The sequence below is a fragment of the Choloepus didactylus genome, chromosome 8, assembly GCF_015220235.1.
Source record: "Choloepus didactylus isolate mChoDid1 chromosome 8, mChoDid1.pri, whole genome shotgun sequence".
Lineage (NCBI taxonomy): Eukaryota > Metazoa > Chordata > Mammalia > Pilosa > Megalonychidae > Choloepus > Choloepus didactylus.
Genome location: NC_051314.1, coordinates 124,362,358 through 124,385,384, shown reverse-complemented (window position 1 = coordinate 124,385,384; position 23,027 = coordinate 124,362,358). Strand labels below are relative to the sequence as shown.

The window sequence follows — 23,027 nt, the reverse complement described above, 5'->3', positions numbered from 1 at the left end:
GGGCAAGTATTGATGGCAAAAAGGACAGTAAGGATTTAATGTAGTTCACAGTTGCCTACTTAGGTCCTTTCTAAGGTGAAAACCTAAAAAAAAAAAAAGTATTTCAAATAGCCAGTCTCTGATCAAATACTTTTTAACATAGTTCTTTCCAGCAGAGTATAAACTGTGCAGAAATTCAGGCACAGAACCTTTCTTATCATGTGAGAATTCCAATTTGCTGGCCCTTTCCCCCTTTAACTCCCTCTGCCTTCCATTATTTCCCTTTTGTCTTGGCTGCTCTTCATTTTGCCTGTTGGCAAATGCAAGACAAAAGAGCTGTCTTTTGCTTGTCTGCTCCAAATCACCACAAATTTTATTGTATCAATAAAACTGCACACACAAGGAAGAGGGAATAAGTTTGTCCAAGTTTAATCAGCTACCTAGCAATGCGTATTTTTTCTAAGATAGCAATCTCCCCAGTGGCTAAAGGATTTCAGTTATACTTTTGCTCCTACATCGAAAAATGTAACCTAGATGCACATATAATCCAATTTTTACTCACTGAATCACTGAGTGAAATCAGGGCACAGAGAGCCAAAGGTAAAATGGGTATATTTTATTTATCTGTACTTAAAAATTTATAAATCAACCAAACTACTAAAATATTACTATAATGCAGCAAAAACAAAACACCTATCTACAAAGAGTAAAGTAATTAACAAATGAGAAGTAGCAAACAAAGAAGGGATGAAGGAAATCAATGAAGCAGGGTCATGATAGCTTAACAAGTCAGTGAAGCCTCCCAATGCCTTAGAATGAGTACTCCATCACACATTTTTATACTTTTACTTCCTATTCTTGAGGCTAGATCCTAAAGATATCCAAACTAATATTATATCTACTTCTCTATAGTCACAAACATCTATCTCATCCTGTATGTTGTCCAAAACAGCCAAGGTCATCTGGCCCATTACTACTGAATTTTTTAAATCTTTGAAATCTCTGATTAGACTCATAACATACCTATACCCACCCCAGTTACCCAATGAATAAAGTCAGACACACAGCTTTCAAAATAATTCTGCAAGGAAAGAAGTAATGCAGCCTCTGCCCAGATTGAGCTTGTAGTCTATACCCATCTTCACCCTTATCTTCATACATCTTCAGGCTGGGTATTCATGAAGTAATTTGGGAATAAATCCATGGTGTGTAGGGTACTAAAATATTTAGCAGCTTGCTCTATTACATTATGGTTTTCCCCAGCACTTCCCAAGGTGGCCTCCAAATCACTGGCAGGAGAATTTTGCTGGAATTGGACCTGGAGCTGCAGGGATTCCTCTCCACTGTTCTGGAACTGATTGTTCCAGACTGGGTTATTATTCCAGGCTTGGGTGTACCAGTGCTGGCTGCTCCAGGAATGGCTGCTCCAAATTGGACTGTTCCAGGTCTGATTGCTCCACATGGGGAAGTTACCGGAAGTGTTCGCCAAGCAACCTTGGGGATAGGAAGAGTAGAGTCCTGGGAATTCTGTAGGTGCTGAGCCCTTCTGAAAGAGAATGGTGGGAATAACTGAAAGAGCACAAGAATACCAGAATTGTCTGTGGTTGGGGTTGTGTGCTTTCAGGAGTGGACAAAAACTGTAAGGCCGCTGAAAGCAAACAGAAAATAAGTTTCCTGTTACCTGGATCACACTGTTGCCATTCTTTGACCAGTTGGTGTTTTTCTGCCACTTCTTACATTTCATTCTCTGGTTCTGGAACCAGGTCTTAACCTGAAGTAAAAAGATGAGAGGAAAACATTAGGACACTAGAAATGCAGATGTACTTGAAAGAATGTTGACTTTTCCCCTGACAGCTATACATATCTAAAAACTAAGAACAAAATTTGAAATTCTAGAGTTCTTTTTTAAAGTCCAATATTCTATGGATGAATGTTCAACCCCTATTAGTTGGCTGCTTTTCACTTAATAAACCTAGCTAGAAGACTCTGCAAATCTACTATCAGGAAGTTCATATCAAATGTCTACTAGTCTCCCTTTTAATAGTGTTCTCCCTGCCAGTCAAAGGTAACCTGTCAACCCATTTGCAATATAACCCCTCTTCCCATTTAAGCACATTTGTGTTTAATAAGATAATGGTGGCATTTTAATTCAGAAATTATGAAATACATCACCAGGACAATGACAATTTAGAAAATATCATTACATTCCAGCACACAATAAACTAACATTTTCAGGTGGCTTATAGACCTGAGTTAGAAAATAAAATCACAGAAGCAGAAGGACCAGAATAAAACAGAAGTGAATTATAAACAGCCACATGTGCAAACACAGACACACATGCAAAATCATGGAATAAAGACTTTAAGTATGAACCAAAGACAGAAACCATAAAATATCTGACTAAATAAAAATCTTCTGTACTTCAATAAAGCATCATAAAAATAAAAATGATATATAGTGGTACTGTGAACAATTGATTGTATGCTTTGTATAACTGCATGGTATGTGAATATATCTCAATAAAATTGAATCATTAAAAAAATGATACAAGAATGAGGAACTTTTACAAATCTCTTTTTTAAAAAGTGAACATTTGGACAGAAAAGGTAGATGAGGATAAGGAATTTGACAAAAGAAAATGGCCAATATATAAAAATGACTAATCCCGGTAATCAAATGCACACGACTAAAAAAAAAAAAAAAAAAAAAAATCAATTTTTATTTTAATGGTAACAATCAGTTTCAGTCAGACTCTCCTCTGTTTCCTGCAAGATGGAGATCCTCATCTGCAAACTAATCTTATTTTTGTTTATGCTATTGCAACAACAAAACAACCTACCTGTTTGTAGCTGAGGTTCAGAATGTTGGAAAGTTCTTGCATCTGCTGGAGACTGAGGTATTTCTGTTTTTGAAATCTATCATTGAGTATACACAGCTGGGTCTGAGAGAACACGGTTCTGATCTTCTGTTTCTTCACCTGGCCCTCATCTTCCTTCCTCCCTGCGCTCTTCCCTCCAGACATGGGTAGTTTTACTTTGGGACTGGTGGAAGAGTCGGGGCTATCCTGAATAAGCAGATCCACAGAGGAAGGAAGAGGAGAGACTGTTGGGAACAAATAAAATCACACTTTTAATTAAAACTTTTTTTCAGATATTAAAATATTCTATTTACAAACTTATTGTTTTAAAAAGTAGTTTCATATACCCTACCAGCAGAGCGGTGTTAACATCTTAATGCTTAACAGACACATGTTGAGCCATGTTTAACCAATCCAGGAGATACGACTGGCACTCCACTTAAAGGAACAAGCCAACATCACATGTTGCTGGGAAGCGGAGTGGGAGTCAAACTTTGGGTCGAAGCCATGACTCTGATAATCGCTGCATACTGATTGATAGGAAATCATGCTACTTCTATATTATTTATTTATATTTTAGAGCAGTTGTAGGTTTACAGAAAAATTTGCAGAGAGTTCCCATAGACGCATACCACACAATCTTCCCTATTATTAACATTTTGCATTAGTGTGGTACATCTGCTACACAGTTGAACCACTATTATTTATTAACTAAAATCCATAGTTTATACTAGGGTTCACTGTTCATGTTGTACAGGCCTCTGGTATTCTGAACAACTTTTATTGTGCTAACATATATACAATCCCAAACCCATTTTAACCACTTGCAAGTATACAATTCAGTGGTGCAATTACATTCACAATGTCCTGCTACCACCACCACCATCAATTCCCAATATTCCATCTCCTCAAACAATATTTCTTTGCAGTTACCTTAAGTCTTTTTTTAAATTTTTAATTCTCGTTAGAAGTTGTGGATATATACACTTTTAAAATGCAATTTTATTGAGATATACTCACACACCATATAATTTATTGAGATATACTCACACACCATATAATCTTTCCAAATATACACTGGTTTTTAATAAAGACTCGACGTCACCTGCTATATCCATAGATAACTTCCTCTTTTTAACTTTAGCCAACACCACATATATGATTTTTAAAACTACCTGTTCAGATTCTGGGGATTCCATAAAATTATCACTGTATGTTTTAACACCAGGACGAACAAGAGATGTGAATTTGAGCAGGCTTCCATTCCAATCCAGGCTTTGTCTTTACTACCTCTGTGTCCTCTTCTCCAAAATTAGTTCCTCACACGGTTTCTTCGTGAATTCGAAGATTGCACATTTGGGGTGATGGATCAACTTTGATAATGTATGGTGGAGATGGTAGCACATTATGAACGTAATTAATACCACTGAATTATATATTTGAAAATGATTAAAAGGGGAAATTTTAGGTTGTATATGTTACTAGTATAAAAAACAACATAGCGTTATACAACACAAAAAGTGAACCCTAATATAAACCGTGGACTAGTTAACACTACAATTATACTAATATTTTTTCACCAGTTATAAGAAAGGTACCACACTAATACTAGCTGTTAATATTAGGGGAGTATATGGGGGGATTCTTGTATTTTCTGCAAGCTTTTTCTGTAAACCTCCCAACTTCTCTAATAAAGAAAAAAAAAAGATTTTAAAAATTTCTACCACAGGATGTGGTGCATTTCAATTAAGTAACTAAAAATTAAGTTTACTTATCTCCTGTATTATTGAATTTAATAGTGCTTAATTATTTGTACTGCGAAGTTCACAGTTGCCAACTCCAATACTGTCCTGTAGTCATGGAATAAGTAAACAGGCCTTAAAAAAATTCACAATCCCTTGCTTCTTGCCAGTACACCTAAGAAGGAGAAAGGAGGTCCTCCACGAATGGCTGCCCACAAGTGGTATCTATACCAGCCTTGTACTTGCTTGCTGAGAACGTGCTCATGGCTTATTCCCAAGTTTCTGCTCTTACAACCCAGTGCCATATTTTCAAAGTTTGAAATTAAGAAAGCAAGCATAAGGTTTAGAAAAACAGGATATACAGAAGTTACCACTGTTTACTTATTCTCCCTCATTAAGCACATTTTAAATTATAATGTAAATGTACTTTTGTAATCTATAAATGTTAAAAATAGCATTCCTGGATTTAAGAGGGCTTACTTTTTCATTTTCATGAGTTTCGACAACTGCCAAATTGATTTCCCAAAAGGCAGAATTGGCTTTACAGTAACCTGAGCATTCCTCAGGGTTCATTCAGAAGCATGAGTAGGAGCAGGATGGGTTTCGAAGTGAAACGGGACTTAAGCGCCAGCTCTGACTGTCAGCAGATTAAACTTTCTGAAATGACCTCTACCTTAAAATGGGTTGAACACTTCCTTGGAATGGATGCAAATTGGGCATGGAACCTAGAGCACACCAGGTGCCCAAACTCAGAAGCCCCCGGTAACACCCACGTATCCAAAGGGCGGGAAAAGAGCCAACATCTACCGTCGGAGAGGGGTAAACGGCCAGCACGTTTCAAAATGAGATTTATGCTCCAACTCATTAACATTGTGTCCACAGTGCCTAAAACACATAGGTTCTCAATCAATGTACAGTACATAATTGAACTGCGGAAAGCCCCATCCCTCCGTCTACAACTCCTGACACCTGTGACATGGTTATAGGGGTTAATAGGTTAAATGACACCTGCTTATATTGATGGTGCAGAATAGGTCAAAGGAAATGGATGAATCTCAGCCCTCTTCCCTTCTTTCCAGAACTTGAAAGTGTTTCAAGAATTAAAGTTTTTCAAGAATTAACTGTTCCTTACCTGTCTCTGGCTGGTGCACCTCAGCAGACGACATTTGCAAGGATGCATAGTTTTTTTCAGCCTCATAAATCTCCGGCATTGGTGAAGACTCACGAGAATTGTCTGTTTCAGGGCAAGGCAGGCTTTGGGGAGAAGCTAGATCCACGCTCATGTTGTTGAGCAGAAGGAGGGGGGAGAAAAAATCAAAGGCCTAGTCTGTGAGAATGGCCAAGGTGGGCTTAAAAGACAATTTGGGTGGAAGAACTTAGAGAAATATGAAGATCTACAGATACAAAAGTATTAAAAGGGCAGGATGAAGGGAATCCCCTCTGCAGTAGCAATACCCAAACAGCCCAATGCAGGAAAAGATAATGATTTTAAGTCTCTGAACTTATAAGGTAGGTTCAGTCATCCTTAGGCCCGCCCCTGCTGGCAGCCCCCAGGCCCCCCCCCCACGCCCTTGTGAATTCTCAGCTAATCCTGTCTGCCAGTCTCACCCAGGTCATTGTAATGCAAAAGGAGAGCTGCCTAGTAACCCAGACTGGGTGGGGAAGGAACTAGAAAACCGGGGCCACAGAAGCTGGAGACAAACCCAATAAAAACTTCCAGGTCTACCTTTAAATCAAAGATGCACCTCCAGTTTCTGAAGGTGCTTCTGGTTATTGTAACTCCCACTAGGGCAATTAACATCGGTCTGAGACCTCTCACGGCCTCAAACTCTACCTAGCTTGGGCAAAAGTCTCAACTAGTTCCTTCTCCCCCTTTGAGTCACCCTAAGGTCACAATAAAACACATAACACCATGTTGCTAGAACATCAGTTAGATGTTAAAAAGTATTGTTTTCAACTGCCACTTTACTTCTCTCTTGTTCTTTTAGCTTTAAGAAACAGAAGAAATTCTTTCCACCAGGACAGTTGTCTTGTTTTTGACAAAAGTCAGAGGAAAAGAGCTGTGACCTGTTCACATAAGATATTTTGGTGTTCTGTTAGTAATTATGCATCTGCCATTACTATAGAAGATGTTCAATTAGTCTTTATATACCAGATACAAGATAGCATCTTGGCCCAGCCACTTTTAGGTCTCAGTTTCCCCATCTGTAAATAGAGATGATAGTACCTACCTCACAGGTCGTTGCAAGAATTAAAGAAGATAAAGAACACACTTAATACTTAACATGTCAGTGATAAATAAACTGGCTGCTAATAGAAATTCTATCAGGATCCTGTGCCCATGGCTGCCCAAGTGTGAATTTACCTTTTTGTTGTGATTTTTATTTTAATCCAGGGAGCAACATGTTAGAGTGAAAGTCCTACCTTCTTGTTCCATGTAGGGTATTACTTAATATAAAAGAATGAAATGCATTGACCCTTAATCCAACCCAATTGGAAGAAGGAAGCTAAAGATCTTGTGGTAAGTATTGTTCCTATAAATCGACTTGCCAAAGCCTTCGGCAACACAGAACCTCTCTTCTCTACCCCTCTTTCCCAGGCAGGCATCTTCTTCGGGCTCCCCCACCCTCTGCCCCTTCCTTTTCAGGCTTGGCAATCCCTCCTGTGCTTCAACTCCACAAAGTTTTTAGACTTGGGTCCCACATATATTTTCATTCCCTTTCCCAAATGCAACATTCAGTAAAGATTTCTTCCCCTTTCCCAGTCTCCACCCCTAAAAGTAAACCCTTAGCAAGTTCCAATTATGTCTTTTCTAAGATACAACTCTTGGGTAATCCTCCCATGCACTCTGCTACTTGAGTCTCCATGGAGAACTGCTGGCTTTGCACCCACGCCAATTGATTTTCGTTCACAATGCAAAGATGCCAGCTTGTGAGGGTAGGAAGGGTACTGCAAAGCTCTAACAGGGAAACAAAATTCTTTATAGCCTTTTCTTGTCTTCTCAGACCAAGATTCTGCAGAAGCAATGAGTAGGAACAGGGGCTGGGGCGGAGGTGGGTGGAACTAGATACATCATGCTTCAGGCAGCTCGTCTGTTTCCTTAGAAATAGAATGTGATTTCCTTAAAAAAGGGAAAAATTTGACTCCCTGGCTCCCAGCCAGGACGGTGTGGTGAATTGGGCAGTCAAGGTCACCGAATACCTGAGTTTGCCCTCAGTCTGCGGGTGCCGGGAAGCTTTGTGTTTTCCTGACCCGGGTCTTTGCAAGAAAGCCTGGGGTGAACTCACCCCACCCCCAACCCTCCCCCGGTCCTATTGTAACTAGGAAGAGCGCCTCCGGAGTGAAAGACCAAAGGAAGGGAAGGGGGCTGGTAGCTAGAAGGCCGACGTACTACATTCTTTGCCAGGGAAAATAAATTGAATGAGGCTGAGTGTGCAGCAGTTGTCGGAGACTTTGAATTTGTGGAGGTGGGCTCTGCGCGGGTTGGAGGGGTGTGTCGAGTCCGGGGCCGCAAATGAAAAACGGATTCGGTGATTAGCCCACTTTAAATTTTATTCTCTAAAGAGGATTGTCTGGGCCAGGGGGTGCGGGGACCTCAATATTAGAAATGAAAAATATTTTACATTTAAGATTTCTTCCTCCTTTATAGATTAGAAATGCCTTTTAGCCCACACAATCTGTTAAGAACGCAGACCTCCTTACTAGGGAATTCAGAGCTCTTCACATCGGATTTGGCTGATTTGTGAAGGTAACCAGGATCGCGGAAAGTGTGAATGTAGAATTCGCAGTTCCTCAGTTCTCGGGTGTGGAGTATACCCGAATTAAGATGGAATTATCCAGTTTAGTATTGATTTATCATTCATTTCACGCCTCATTGTCCACTTGAGTTTCCTTGAGTATATCCAAGCTGATAGTTCTTCACTTATTTTCTTTTTCTTTTTCTGCTTCATTCCTCTTTTCTTTAATGTCTCACTGTACCTAATAAACGCATTCTATCAGTACCTGTGTCATGTCGCGATATCAGGTTCTTTATATTTAGTGACTTAATAAATATCTACTGACCTGCAACTATTTTTTTATTGCTTATTCAACTAATAGATGAGTGCCTATCATGTACCTGAGAAGAAATAATTAAACACCATCTCTGCCCTTGAGGTGCTAACGATTTAGTAAAAACCAAAAAGACAGCAATTATAATGTCTTCTGTTAAGTATTAAAAAAATAAATAAATAAATAAAACGAAAATAGCAAGAAGCTATGAGCTGGATACTAAGAAAGCATCAACAACAGGAGGTGGGGCAGAGAAAGAAGTGACTAGGAAGATTTCATGGAGGATCTTCAGCTGAGCTGAGATGGAAAAATGTGGAGAGAAAGGGGGAAGAGAATTCCAGAAAAAGAGCAATTCGGGTAAATACAGCACCAAGGCATGAAAGAACATGATGAGTTCCAATGCTGTCATTTAACATGAACTTAAAGGCCAGGTGCCTGTGAGGGAATTGGGGGGAACAACAATAGCATCTAATATACAATCAGATTTTAATATGCATTAGGCACTGCTTTTCATTTTTGCGGCCATCTTAATTAGCATCCAGCCCAGGGCCTGATACATAGTAGATATTTAATAATTGTGATTTTAATAAATAAATACAGATGGAGATGTCAAATAAATAATTGAAAATTTGCATCAGGAGACCTGAGAGGTAAAGTTACCACAGGTAGTAAAAAGACTCTAAACTTTGAATTAAACCTCCTCTTCTTATTAAACTATACTGGTGTTCCTCCTACCTTCGTTGTTTTTTTTCTCCTTTGCTGGATCTTCTTTATCTCCCATATATCTAAAAGTTAGGGTGTCCCAAGTCTTAGCTCTCATGTCTCTCTTCTATCTACACTCACTAATTCAGTGATCTCATCCTATCTTTGGACTTTACATACCACCCATATGTCTTGACTCTCATGCATATCTTCATCCCAGACCACCTGTATCCACCTGTGTACTTAATATCTCCACTTGGGTGTCTTACCAGGAATATCAAGATTAGTATTTCCAAAACCAAACTCTCAAAAGTTCCTCCCTAGAAAGTTTCCGCCCATAGTCATTTCCATGTCAGTGGATGACAATTCCATCTTTCCAGTTGCTCACGCCAAAATCTTAAGAGCCATCTTTGTTCACTATGCCTTCAAAATAGATCTAGAATCCAGTTGCTTCTTTTAATTTTTTTCCCCACATGTTTTCTTTTTCCAGTGTTGAGTGAGTTTTTGATGATCATATGGATCAGGGCTTGGAGAATCATCAGAGCAGCAAGAAATATTCTTTTAAGGGACATGTATTTCTTTTGCTACTGTCTGTGCCACAAGAGAGCTCAGGATTTGAAGTTACCTGTGTCCCTGGCAGAAGAGTAAGCCCAGATAAGATGTGTGTCAACCCAGGCTGCCCTCAACCTTTTCTAAATACCTCTAAAGCTACCACCCTGTCCAACCACCATCCATCGACTGGATTATTCAAAAGCTCCCTAACTTCCTTCTCCCTGGTTCAACGCTAGCCTTTCTATCATCTATTCTCAAGGTATTCACCAGAAATAATCTTTTTTTAAAAAAGACAAATCAGATCAAACCATTTATTTGCTTAAAATCTTTGGATTTCTCTCATTCTGAGTAAGAAGTCAAAGTGCTGAATTACAAAGCCCTCCTCTGGCTTTGTAATTTGCTTGATTTGTCTCCTTGTGTTCTCCCTACCCCCAAGGACTCCTTGCTGATCCTGGAACAAGTTAGAAAACTTCCAGCATCAGGGCTTTTGCCCTTAATTTTATCTTTCTCTGATCTGTTATACCCCCAGAGATATTACCAGCTTGATCTCTCACCTCCTTGAAATCCTTATGTTATTATTAGCTTCTCAAGTGATTCGTTCTATCCTTCCCCACTTTATTTTTCTTGGTAGCACTTAATCACCATCTTGCATACTATGTATTATCTTTATCATCTATCTCCTTTCTTCTATCTCCCCCACTCCCACTAGACTATAAGCTCATGAGGGCAATTGTTTTGATTTTTGCCTGTTTTGTTTAATATGGAATACCCAGCCCTACAAGAGTGTGGCCTACAAATTAGCAACTTTGGCATCACCTGGGAGCTTTTTCGAGACAGAATGGTGGGCTTTACCACAGAATTACCAAACAGGAATCTGGTGATGCAGACAAGAAATCTGTGTTTTCACAAGTTCTCTTGTTACATGCTATAGTTTGAGAACTACTGTTATAGAACAGTATCTGGCAAGCAGTACTTGCTCAATTATTTGTTGACAAAGGAATGGACTTAAATGAAAACTAGGGTTTGTAGGCAAATCGAGGATGGGAGGCAATTCAGTGTGACCTAGAAAACAACCCTTAAAAAACAACAATGCTCTGAGACTCTCTGCCTTAGATTGCCTAAAGCAATAATTCAGTGAGTTTGGAGCTCTTCTGAAAGAGTTTAATCTAATTTAAAACACAATCCTTACCAGCTTCTATAGGAGGTAGAATACTCTAAAATTATCTGTGTTGTAAAGATGAACCACACAACAATCAAAACTGCCAATTCAGAGTTTACAAATGGAATCACAATTTTTTCCACTTTATTTTGCCTTTTGTAGCTAAAAGAAAGTGAGCACACTTTTTTCCCTGAAATAGCTTTTTTATCATGAAAAATTTCAAACCTACAAAGTTAAAGATACAATAAACCTTCACATACGTACCTATATCCAGTTTAAATAATCAAGGCTAATCTTGTTTTATCTATGACTTTACCATATGCACAAGTTTTGAGGTCCAATTAAAGATTCACTCAAGAGGGAAATATGGGAGACATCATTGACTCCTTTTTCCATCCTCCCACACTTTATTCCATCAGCAACCGTATCTTGATAACATTGCTCTAATCTGCTCCCTGTATGTCTAACACCTACTCTTGCTCTCTTTCAGGTACCATTGTTGCCCAGGCTTTATAATGTTTCCCTGCCTCCAGTCAGCCTTTGGAACCACCATGAACAGAATGATCTTCCTCAAATTCAACCACATTATCCCTCTGCCTAGACTTCTCTAAGTCGTTTCATGCTCTCCAGAATAGTGAAGAGGACTTCTAGGTCTGTTAGCTGCCTGTCTCTCAAACCAACTTCAAGCTCTGGCAAAGCTTTACCCAAGCAATCCTCTCTGTCCTGAATGTTTTTCTCCCAAACTCTCTGCTTGGTTCATTGTCAGTTACCTGTCAGGACAGCTCAGGTCTTGGCAGCCCCCTTTCCCATTGAATTAGGTGCCCCTCCACCGTGCTGCCTTATCTCACAGAGCCTAACCTCTCCCACAACAGTTACCAGTTTGCATTTTAGTTATACTTTTTTGTGTGTTTGGATTCCCGGCTAGCTTAATAACTCCTTGAGGGCCTGAGTTACTGAAACCCCCTGACCAGGGAGCCAGCATCACCAGGGAGCATGTTAGAAATGCAAATTCCTGGGCTGGGCGTCACCACAGACCTACTGAATCAGAATCTCTGGGGGTGGGGTCCAGGAATCTGTTTTTTAAGAATCTGTAAATCCTGTGGACCTAAACTTTGAGAAGCACTCACTGTTCTAGGATACAGTAGTTGGCGGGGTGGGGTGGGGGGGTGGATCTTAATATTCATGAATTGCTCCCGTGGCTAGAACATTGACAACATTCATGAAATTGGAGAATGACAAGAATAAATATCTGATTTCTTAGAACTTCTTACTTTAGCTAAAGGCTCTTAAAATTCAGGGACTAAATTATATTTACCAAAATCTGGTTAAAATGGGAAACGTTGTGTTGTCTATATATTACCACAATCAAAATTTTAAAATAACGGCAACAAAAAAAATTTAAGGTTTCCGAAGGGAGACTTCGGGAGGATAAACCTTCACACCGAATTGTCAAGAATTTGTGACCTGGAGCAACATTGCCTTACCAGCTTGTTACTCCCTCTTTCCCACCCTACCCTCAGGGAATCTCACCCAAGGTAAAAAGGGATTTCTCTTTTCACCCCAAGATACGGGTCCAGCCTTGGTGGTGGGGGCTGGAGGTGGAGTGATATCTAGGAATGCCTATCAAAGATGAGCAAACAAATAAACTTGCTCTGGGACAAGGTGAATATCATCCCACCAGAAGACAGCAAGCTCCTCAGTTGCTCAGTGGGTGTTGGAGAATGAGGAAGGAGAACTTGGAAAAAGTTGGTGATTGTATGAGGAGGGGAGTGGCCTGGGATGGAGGGAAGATGGTGGCGGGGAGAGTAAAGGGAGAAGTCTAGCACCTGTTATAAATCTCTTATCTTGACCTTAGCTATTGCTCTAATTAGCTGGTAGTCAAATAAACTACAGCTGTTAACACTGATCATACTGCTTCTAAATTCTCTACTTGGAGTATTTCAGGACATTAGAGTTTTCCAGTTACTGTAAAGGGGTGAAGAAGAGGAATCAAGAGGTCTCTGCTTCCCAGGAGTAATTTGAAGTTTAATCACATGGAGGAAAGAATTCTAAGGTAGAATAAATAACGTGAAATTGAAAGAGGAATTCCAATGTAAGGAAGCACTTGTTGAAGGTACTAGAAAGGGTTAGAGCAGGAAGATGAGGAAATGTGGGGAAGCATTTTAAAAATTTACTTAAATTGAGGAATAATTTCCATACAGTGAGGTGAACAAATCTCGAACATACAGCTTAGTGAATTTTTACTTATTTATGCACCCTGAGTAACCACCACCCAGATCAGAATAAAGGGCAGTTCCAGCACCGCAGTTCTGTTAAAAACCCAGGAATCTCGAAATTCCATGTTCTTTAGACCTTTTCCAAATTATTTTGTGTTGAAGAGATGGAGTGGGAAAGCCTGAATTTGAATCCCAGTTCCTCCCACTGGTTATGTGACTAGTAGTTTCACAATTCTGTGCCTCAGCTTCCTTAAGTGTAAAGCACACAATAACCATGGCTGCCTCATAGGCTTGGGACAAATAATTGAGCTGATTGATGCAAACAGATCAGAAATGTGGTTGTTATGTTATAGGTGCTCATAAGTGTTAGCTACTACGATGGTTATTTTCTCTATGCTGCATTTTGGGGGATCCATTTGTTTCTTCATTCAATAAATATTTAAGTACCTATGAAGTGTCAGGTGCTGTGCTTAGAGCTGGGGGAGAAATGAATTATGTATGTTTCCTTTATAACAAAGTGTTTTACGATATAGTATGGAGAACTAGCCATGTAAACAAATAAGTGCATGAAAGTGTTACTAGAGCTAAGGTAGAAATATGTGTGAGCTACAGAAGGGGTACAAACAAGGGATTTCTACATTGGTGGGAGATGAGTTAGAAATACCATCATGAAAAGGGTGACATTAGAATTGAATCTTGAAAGATGGGTAGCAATAGAAAAAAGCAGGAATTACGAAGTACCCTGGCATCTACTGGGGACTACACATAGTTGGTGCAGGTATGGATAGAGATGATGCTAAAAAAATAGTAGATAGGAGCCAGTTTATATAGAGGTCTATGTTATGCTATAGAGGTCTATGTTATGCTAAGGAGTTTGGATTTTAGCTTGTAGACGGTGGGGAGCCACTGAAGGGTTTTACGTAGGTGATAATATAATCAGTTTTATAAGAACACCTAGATAGGGCTGGGGGAAGAAGACTGAGCAAGAATAGAAGCAGGGACACCCATGAAGACAACTAGCATGCTACCTGTTTTTGTATGATCCACAAGCTAAGAATGGTTTTTACATTTTTAAATGGTTAGATTACAAAAGAAAAAAAATCGAAAGAAGAAGAATATTTTGTGATTCGTGAAAATATACGAAATTCAAATTTCAGTGTCCTTAAAGTTTTATTGGAACACAACTATATTTGTGTACATATCATCTGTGGGCTGCTTTCTCAGCAGAGTTTAACAGCTGTCATAGAGATCCTATGGTCTGCAAATTCTTTCATTTACTGATTGCCTCTTTACAGACAAAATGCTGGCCCCAATCTTAATAAAAGTGATAATAGGCTTTACCAAAGTAGGAGCCATCAGAGAGAGTGGAATGGATGGATACGAACTACATTAAGAGACAGAATTGATAGGCAACCTATCTGAGGAGTAGTGATCTAGCATTATGACACTTTTTCTAGCTTGAGCATCTGGGTGGGAACTGGTGCCAGTGACTCAATTTTCAATTACAAGAAGATAAATAATTTGAGGGAAGAAAATTATTAATTAAATGTTAAGGTGTTTTGGAATTGCTGTATCAAACACAACCAGTTGACAATTTCCAGAAGATATTTGGATATGGGGAAATCTTGAGAGAGGTCTCATCATACAGAGATTAGTGAATGAGGAATGTGGAATTAGTGAATGAATATAGTACATGACTGGTAGTTGAAGCCATGAAATCAGAGTGACCAGGTAGAGCAAGGCTGCAAACTTACATATCTGAGGGGCCAGGTAAAAGAACATTTTTGATAGAGACAATGAGCATAAGAAATAATTCACTTTCCCCTTAATTCTCATACAAGGATAAAATAAACAGTTCAATAGCAAAGATATTTGGCAGATCTCCCACAGCTTCAGGGTCAAGCAGACAACAGGGTGGGGTGGAAACTGACGTGAGGGAAAGACCACAGTCTCCATTGCAAGGGTAAGCTAGCACAACTCCGATTGCTGCCATTCAGGAAAGTGGGTCAAATATTGCAAGATCTTCCAATTTTTAAGGAGAAGGCAGAAATCAAGATTTGAATTTTAAATCTCTATTTTTAAATGTTGTCAAATGATTAAAAAAATGTATCACTAGGAGGCTAGCAAAACATTATCTATATTCTATATTGAGCCCTTAAATGGACTCAGCCTATGAGCTGCCTACTTGGGTCCTCTGTGATAAGAGATTGAGGACACCGGGGCCACAGACAGACCCTAGAGGCCCAACAACATTTAAGAGAGAGGCAGAGAGAGAGAGACATCACAGGTACTGGAAAAAAAACAGAAGCAAAGTCAGGAGAGAGTGAAATCACAGAAATATTTTCTAAAAATTATCTAGAACTTTAAAAATGTGACAAAAAGATTGCTTCATACTCTGTCAACGTCTTACTGGAGCATTATCTAAGAAGCCCATTCAATGTCATCGGATGTTCTAGGGGAAGTAATCTTGGCTTGTCCTACTTTGACCATTGATTAAAACCCAGACTCTGTAAAGTTAACGTGTAGAGGGCTGGTAAATTGCAAATCATTTTTGTCTGGTAGTGTATAAATTATTTTTAGCTAGTAGATTTTTTAAAAAAGACTCCCAGGATTTAACAAATGATTATGACTACTGATTCATTATATAGATATTTCTTTTTAGTTTCTAGTGAATTCGAGTAGCCAGAGAAAATACCTGAAAATGTTGAACTGTAATCCAGTAGCCTTGATCTTTTGATGATTATATAACTATATAGGTTTTATCGTGTAACCGTGTGATTGTAAAAACATTGGGACTGACAACTCCTTTATCCAGTGTAAAATAAAGTAATAAAATAAAGACGTGCATGAAAAGTAAAATAATAATAATAGGTTGGGAATAAGGGGAAAAATGCCCCTACATAAACTACGGACAATAGTTAATAGTACTACTTTAATAATCTTTCATCAATTGTAACAAATGTAACTACTGTTAAAAAATAGTAGAATTACAAAAAAGTGCTATCATCAATTGTAACAAATTTTCCACACCAATGCAAGGTGTTGGTGGTGGGGTGGTGTATGGGAATCCTGTATTTTATGCATGATTGTTTGGTAAACCCAAAATTTTCTCTAATAAAAAAATCTAATTATAAACAGTTCTGAATTCTCTACAATCTTTGATTCAAAAATAAACCTTTGATGTCTTTCAGAAAAAAAAAAAAAAAGAATCCCAGGGACTACTGTTTGATTACCCTGTACGATACATTACATTAACCATTAACCAGTTTATACTTGACTTTGTGTTCTTATTCCAGAATTTTTCACCAACTGACTCTTTATATCAGCTTAGTCATTTTGCTGATTCTCCCATTTATGATTTAAATATGTCTTTTAAACTTTTTGAACATTATACTTAGAACTCAACAGAGAAAAGATATCCATGAGGTAGGTGTGTCAGACCCTGCTGGTTAACTTTGGGCAATGATTTCACCTTTCTAGGCCTTTCTAGACATTGCTGTGTTTTGTTTCCCCATGACAAGTTTTTATTAATATTTTGATAACTGAGACTCAATAAAATTGTCTTATCTTGTTATATATATATATATATATATATATATATAATTTTTATGGTAGTGACACATAGTTTACAATAGATCTGACTAATACAGTTATGACATCTGATTATGACCAAAATGCAAGAGTAACTAATAATAGCCTAGAATAATTTGATGATTGACATTAAATACTCTCTACAGGCATTTTAATCATCAAAACATGATGGCAGGATTTTTGTTTACTGTGCTCATCACGCACCTAGAATCATGCCTGTTTTATGGGAATATGCTCAATAAACATTTGAATAAATGATGAATGGATAAAGATAGTTTTAATGCAGAGGTTTATGGTAAGAGGCCATGGATTGGATAATATTGCAAACTGAAAGAAATTTTCACATGATACTACATAAAACACAACTATACCACAGAATAAAATATTGCCTGCAATAAAATGATGCCACCTAATCATTCAAAAGGAATTAGATATTAGATTCTGCTAAGTATTAAATTTGAAATGTTCATCAGAATGTCTAATGTGAAGCAGAAGTTCTGGGTTAGTATTCCTTTTCATGGTTATTTGGAGGCTGCAGATTCATATTCAGTATGGACTGGGTGTCTGAATCTAATTGGACAAGTACTGTGCTGGGCACTTTCCCATGTATTCCTTTATTTGAGGCACAGACACTGTGGTTGTTCTAGGTTGCTAATGCTGCCGGAACGCAAAACACCAGAAATGTATTGGCTTTTTTTAAAAAAGGGGTTTATTTGTTTACACAGTTACAGTCTTAAGGCCATAAAGTGTCCATCAACAAAGGGTACCTCCACTGGAGAAAGGCCATTGGCATCTGGAAAACCTGTTAGCTGGGGAGGCACGTGGCTGGCATCTGCTTGCTCCCAGGTTGCGATTCAAAATGTCATTCTCCAAAATGTCTGCATCAGCTTCCAACCGCCAACTTCAAAATGTCTGTCTCAGCTCCAGCTCCTATGAGCTCCTTCTGTCTGAGCTTATATAGTACTCCAGTAAACTAAACAAGGCCCACACTGAATGGGCAGGGCCACGCCTCCATGGAAATTATCCAATCAGTTATCACCTACAGTTGGGTGAGTCACATCTCCATGGACACTGAACCAATAGGTTCCAAACCAATCCACACTAATATGCTGCCCCCACAAGAATGCATTAAAGAATATGGCTTCTTCTGGGGAGCATAAATATACAAACAGGCACAGTGGTTAAAATCATTTTTCTCAAAATGTGGTACTTGGGGCACTTACATCAGAATTAACTAGGATGCCTATTAAAAATTTAAATTCCAACCTCCATGGCCCTTCTGCAAACTCGGTAAATCAGAATTTTGGAGAAGGGGATGATGGTGACTAGGAGTTTGTAAGTATAACAGGAATGCCAGGTTATTTTTTTGGACTTGACGTTTTGAGATCCGTTGGGAGAGTTTCTCACTCTGCAGCCAGATGGATGGTGCTCAACTACTACCTATTTGTTGTAGGGCTTGGATTTCTTCATCTGTAAAATGTCAAGAACTGTAGCTCCTACCTCAGGGTTGTTGTAAGGAGTATAGGAACTAATGTGTGTGAGATGCTAGCAGAGTGGCAGGCATGAAGGATGTGCTCAATAAATGCTAGCTATTATTTACTACTCATTATTATCTTCATCATCCTTGCTACTGCACTTCTCTCTATTTGGGGGGCCCTAATTATTTTAAGATTGGACTACTGTAACAGCATCCTAATTTAACACCTCTTCCACTCTTCCCTCTCTCAAATATATCCTCCATAAGGCTGTTAGAATAATAGATCTAAAATGTATAAGTATACCATTCACCTACTTAAAATATTCAGTGTCTGTCACCCATTACTTACAGGATGAAAATAGTTTTAATTCAGAGGTTAATGGAAAGATGCCATAGATTGGATAATATCACAAACTGAAAAGAAATTTTCACATGATACTACATGAAACACAACTACACCACTGAGTAAACATTGCCTGCAATAAAATTATGTCACCTAATCATTCAAAAGGAACTAGATATTAGATTCTGCTATATATTGAATCTGAATTGTTCATTGGAATGTCTAACATCTGTCCACAGTCCATCTTGCTCTCCTCCCATTTTTTTCCAGACCTCTTCACCTACCTTACAACTTCTTTTTTTACCTTTACAATTTAAATTTTATCTTTTGAGATGTATCCCAGACCTCACTCCCAAGTCTTCCATTTGTTTCTCCTATGTCCTCTTATAGTAGCATTGTTTATAGTTTTAAAAAAATTGGAAAAACTTAAATGTCCATCAACAGATAAATTCATACAGTAGAATACCCATTCAGTGAAAAATCTACTAAGGAGTGAAAAGAAATGAACTAGAGCTAAATGTATAGCATGGATGGTGTATTAGTCAGGGTTCTCTAGGGAAACAGAATCAACAGGAGATATCTGAAATCTGAGATTTTATAAAAGTCTCACACAACTGTGGGGATGCACGAGTCCAGATTCCATAGGGCAGGACAAAGGAGTCCAAATTCCATAGGGCAGGCAGTGAGCTGGCAACTCTGATGAAGTTGTCTGATGAACTTCTCAGGAGAGGCTGGCTACCTTAAGAAGTGAAAGTTCTCTCTCTTCTCCCTTAAAAGTCTTCAACTGATTGGGTTAAATCCAGCCGATTGAATTCTCTCATTGAGGTAGACACACCTTTCATTGATATAATCAGTCAGAGGTGAAGTCAATTGACTGACGATTTAATAAACCAGCCTACTGATTTATTAACAAGCCACAAATGTCCTTGGGGTAACCGTTAGGCCAGTGCTTGCTTGACCAGACACCTGGGCACCATCATCTGGCCAAGATGACACATGAACCTAATCATCACAGATGATTTGTGCAAATCCAAAGTATATATAAAAGTTAAATACCAGATAGTATAATATTAATTACATGTTTAAAATGTGCAATGCAATATCATATTGTTTAGGGACGCATGCAGGCATAGTAAAATTTGAGGAAGTGAATGGAAATGCCAAATGCAAAATTAAGATAGTTGCTTACCTCTATTGGGGAGAAAAAGGATGATGTCAAAGGAGTGTATTCAAGAAGCTTCAACTATTTCTGACAATGTTTCATTTTAAGGCAGGTGGCGGATACATAAGTGTTCACTATATTAGCCTATATTTATTTTGATATGTCTTAAATATTTAATAATAAACCAAAAGAAAAGAAAAGAAAAGAAAACCCATGTGCACATTCATATATGTTTACCGAAAGAAAAAAGCTGAAGTTTACATTTGTAAGAATATATTTTAAGAATGTATACAGTAATATTGCTTTTATTCCCAAACATTGGAGACAATTTAAGTATTTGTCAGTACAGAAATTGTTTAATAAATGATGGCAACCACACAGTGGAATGTTACTCAGTATGACAAGTATGGGATAGCCATGATCTATTAGTGAAAAAGGCAAGATGCAGAATAATGTACATAACGTGCATGTAGTGGTATAGGGTATAGCACAGTGTTTGTGTGTGTGTGTGTGTGCAAAATTATAAATACACTTGTTTGTATATTCTTGTACGAGAACAGAGAAAAGTGTAGAAAGAAACATACAAATTTTCACTTCGGTACTGCAAATGAGTGAGATAAAAGGTGATGGGGGTTATTGTTGACCTTTTCTATATGCTTGTTAGAACTTTGCATTATTATAATCATGTTTTCAAAATCCAGTGACCTCAGGAATGTTTCCTAGAGAAAATATAAATGTGTAAGTTGTCAAGATAAGCCATCTGAATTTGTCTTGACTATTAGCAAGATCAATGTTCAGCATCATTTCCCATCTTCTCCAATTCTCAGGACCCACTGGATATTTTGTACTCACAGTTAAACAGAACCTCTGTATTCTTCTCATCCCTTTGGCTTGGAAAGGCAATATGAGATTATATGATAGACATTTACGGCACCTTTGTTCGGCAGTATTTTTGAGAATCTCCAGTATAGCTGAGACTGGTTTAAGTACTGGGGATACAACAGTGAACAATTGCCAATGAAGACTGACCAGGTCCCAGCCCTGACAGAACTCTCATTATGGTGGAGGTAGGCAGACAAAAGAAAGAAATGCTGTAATGATAAGAGAAAGGATGATGCAACCCAGAGTGGCTGGGCATGCATATGTGTAGGGCTACTTTAGATGGAATGGCCTAGGAACACTTTTCAGTAGAGGGGACATGAGAGGCGAAACCTGAATGCTGCAGAGGAAGCTGTCATTCTAAAACCTGGAGGCAGACCATTCCAGGCTGAGGGAGCAGCAACAGCAAAGGTCCAGAGGAGGTAAGAAACTAGAGTCCTTGAGAAAGGAAAGAAGGCAGGTGTGGCTGGAATGTAAAGAACAAGGCAGAGAGTGGTATCAATTGATATGGGAGACCTGAGCAAGGGCCGGATTATATATATAGGTTCTTACAGACTGCAGTCCAGGAATTATATTTTTATTCTAAGTGTGAGGACAAGCCATGAAGAATGCTATCAGTTAGTGTTCTTAATTGCAAACAACAGAACCCACTCTATGCAGGTTAAGGTGAAAAAGAAGGAACGCATATTAGATAGGACACTGAACCTTGGAGAAGGCTAGAGAATCAGACTGGGAGGCTACGCAGTCAGCCAGGAACAACGCAGAGTTAAATGCCAGGATGGTTTAGGGGTGACTCCACTGCCACTGTAGAAGGACACAGATGCTGCAACTCACTCACGATGCTGGAGCCTGACTGCTACTCCTGGTATCTCTGCCACTGCTGTTCTCTCAATAATATTTTGTTGTTTTCAGTATAGAGAGCTCCTAGACACCTTTTGTTAGATCCATTCCTAGGTGTTTGATTTTTGGGTGTAGAGGCAGGAAGGGAGTATGTTAAATGTTAATTTAAAATTTGTGTTCTCTAATTGCTTCAGCTAATATAAATGCAATTTATTTTTGCAGGTTGACCTAGGTACCCAGTGGTCTTGCTTTATTTTAATAGGTTATCTGAAGCTTATTTGGGATAGTTGGGGCAAACAGTCATGTTGACTGTTAATAACAACCATTTTAGTTTTTCATTTACAATATGTATATACTTTCTATTATTTTTTCTTGCTTTTTTTGTACTGACTCAACCTACAGTAGTACAACCACTGAATAGAAATGATGATAATGGGCATCCTTGTCTCATTCCCCATTTCTGGGAGAAATTTCTCAACATTTCACCATTAAATACGTATAATATTTGGCTACAAGGTTTGTCAAATTAAGGAATTTCTCTTTTATTTCTAGTTTGCTAATAATTTTTTCCTTTTCATCATGAATGGAATTTTTGTTGTCATTGTTGTACTTTTTAAGAGATAAACATCATCTTTTATGTGTAAATTTCCATATTTTTTCTTATAAAGTCACAAGAATTGCTTTCATTTCTCCATAAGGCATTTTTTTTTTAATCCAAATGTCTCTTCCTTTTAAAATTTTATTAGGGTTAAAACCATAAATAAGAGAATTTAAACCACTAAAATGACACACCAATATCTTATTTCAGCCAGATCTGGTAAATTCTATCAAAACTAGATGTTTATAAAAATATTAGCTGAAAAAAGACTATTAGGTAATTCTGCAAATCCATATATGAAACTGAAATATGTGCAAATGTATACAAGCATATATCTGTGTGGAGAGTTATGCTCAGAGCTCTAGTGGATTTAACTCAAGAGTTGTCCCTTGGTGGTTGTGTTTATTTTGTACTCACATAACAGTCCCTCGAAAGGTCAGTGTCTAGTGGATCTGGCCCTGGCCTCCTTCCACTCACTCCTGGGCCTTCCCGAGGGGTTCACGAGGGTGGGGGACAGGCAGAGACAAGGCCGATAGCACAAGGTCCCGGGCTGGCAACATCTGGGCCTCGGGGCCTCGGGCGGGGACAACCCTGCAGACCTCTGTCCTCCTCGTTCAAGGCCTCAGGGCACCAGCAGGTATCTGGGGGAGCCAGGGCTTGAGTGGGGGGCTCAGGCAATGAGTCCTGGGTCTGCTGGGCCAGCCTCTCCTGCATGTGTGAAGGCTGTGTGCAGGGGCAGGCGGGCGGCCCGGAAAGGTGGCGACCAGCAGGCTGTGACTGGGTGGCGCATGGGGCCAGGAAGGCAGCCCTTCCAACAGAAAGCTGGAGTTGGGCACTTTCATCCCCTGTTCCTTCGGACATCCCCTGTTCCTTCGGACA

At 38.8% G+C, this 23,027-nt stretch overlaps 1 protein-coding gene across 1 annotated transcript; it reads right to left on the bottom strand.

Annotated features, from left to right (window-relative positions):
* Positions 1–801: 801 nt before the first annotated feature.
* Positions 802–6,008, bottom strand: NANOG (Nanog homeobox). Its single transcript, XM_037846842.1, has 4 exons — positions 5,712–6,008; positions 2,820–3,082; positions 1,661–1,750; positions 802–1,525 (listed from the first exon to the last, which is right to left on the bottom strand). The coding sequence occupies exons 1-4, from the start codon at positions 5,860–5,862 to the stop codon at positions 1,133–1,135; spliced, it is 897 nt and encodes a 298-aa protein (XP_037702770.1). The 5' UTR covers positions 5,863–6,008; the 3' UTR covers positions 802–1,132.
* Between the last annotated feature and the right edge of the window lie 17,019 nt (positions 6,009–23,027).

Bases quoted from the DNA above. Each gene is read 5' to 3' on its own strand.
- NANOG (XM_037846842.1), bottom strand. From the start codon at position 5,862: ATGAGCGTGGATCTAGCTTCTCCCCAAAGCCTGCCTTGCCCTGAAACA. The intron at 3,083-5,711 runs GTAAGGAACAGT...TGTTCCCAACAG, and splicing joins GGTGCACCAGCCAGAGACAG to TCTCTCCTCTTCCTTCCTCT. The intron at 1,526-1,660 runs GTAACAGGAAAC...ATTCTCTTTCAG, and splicing joins ATGGCAACAGTGTGATCCAG to AAGGGCTCAGCACCTACAGA.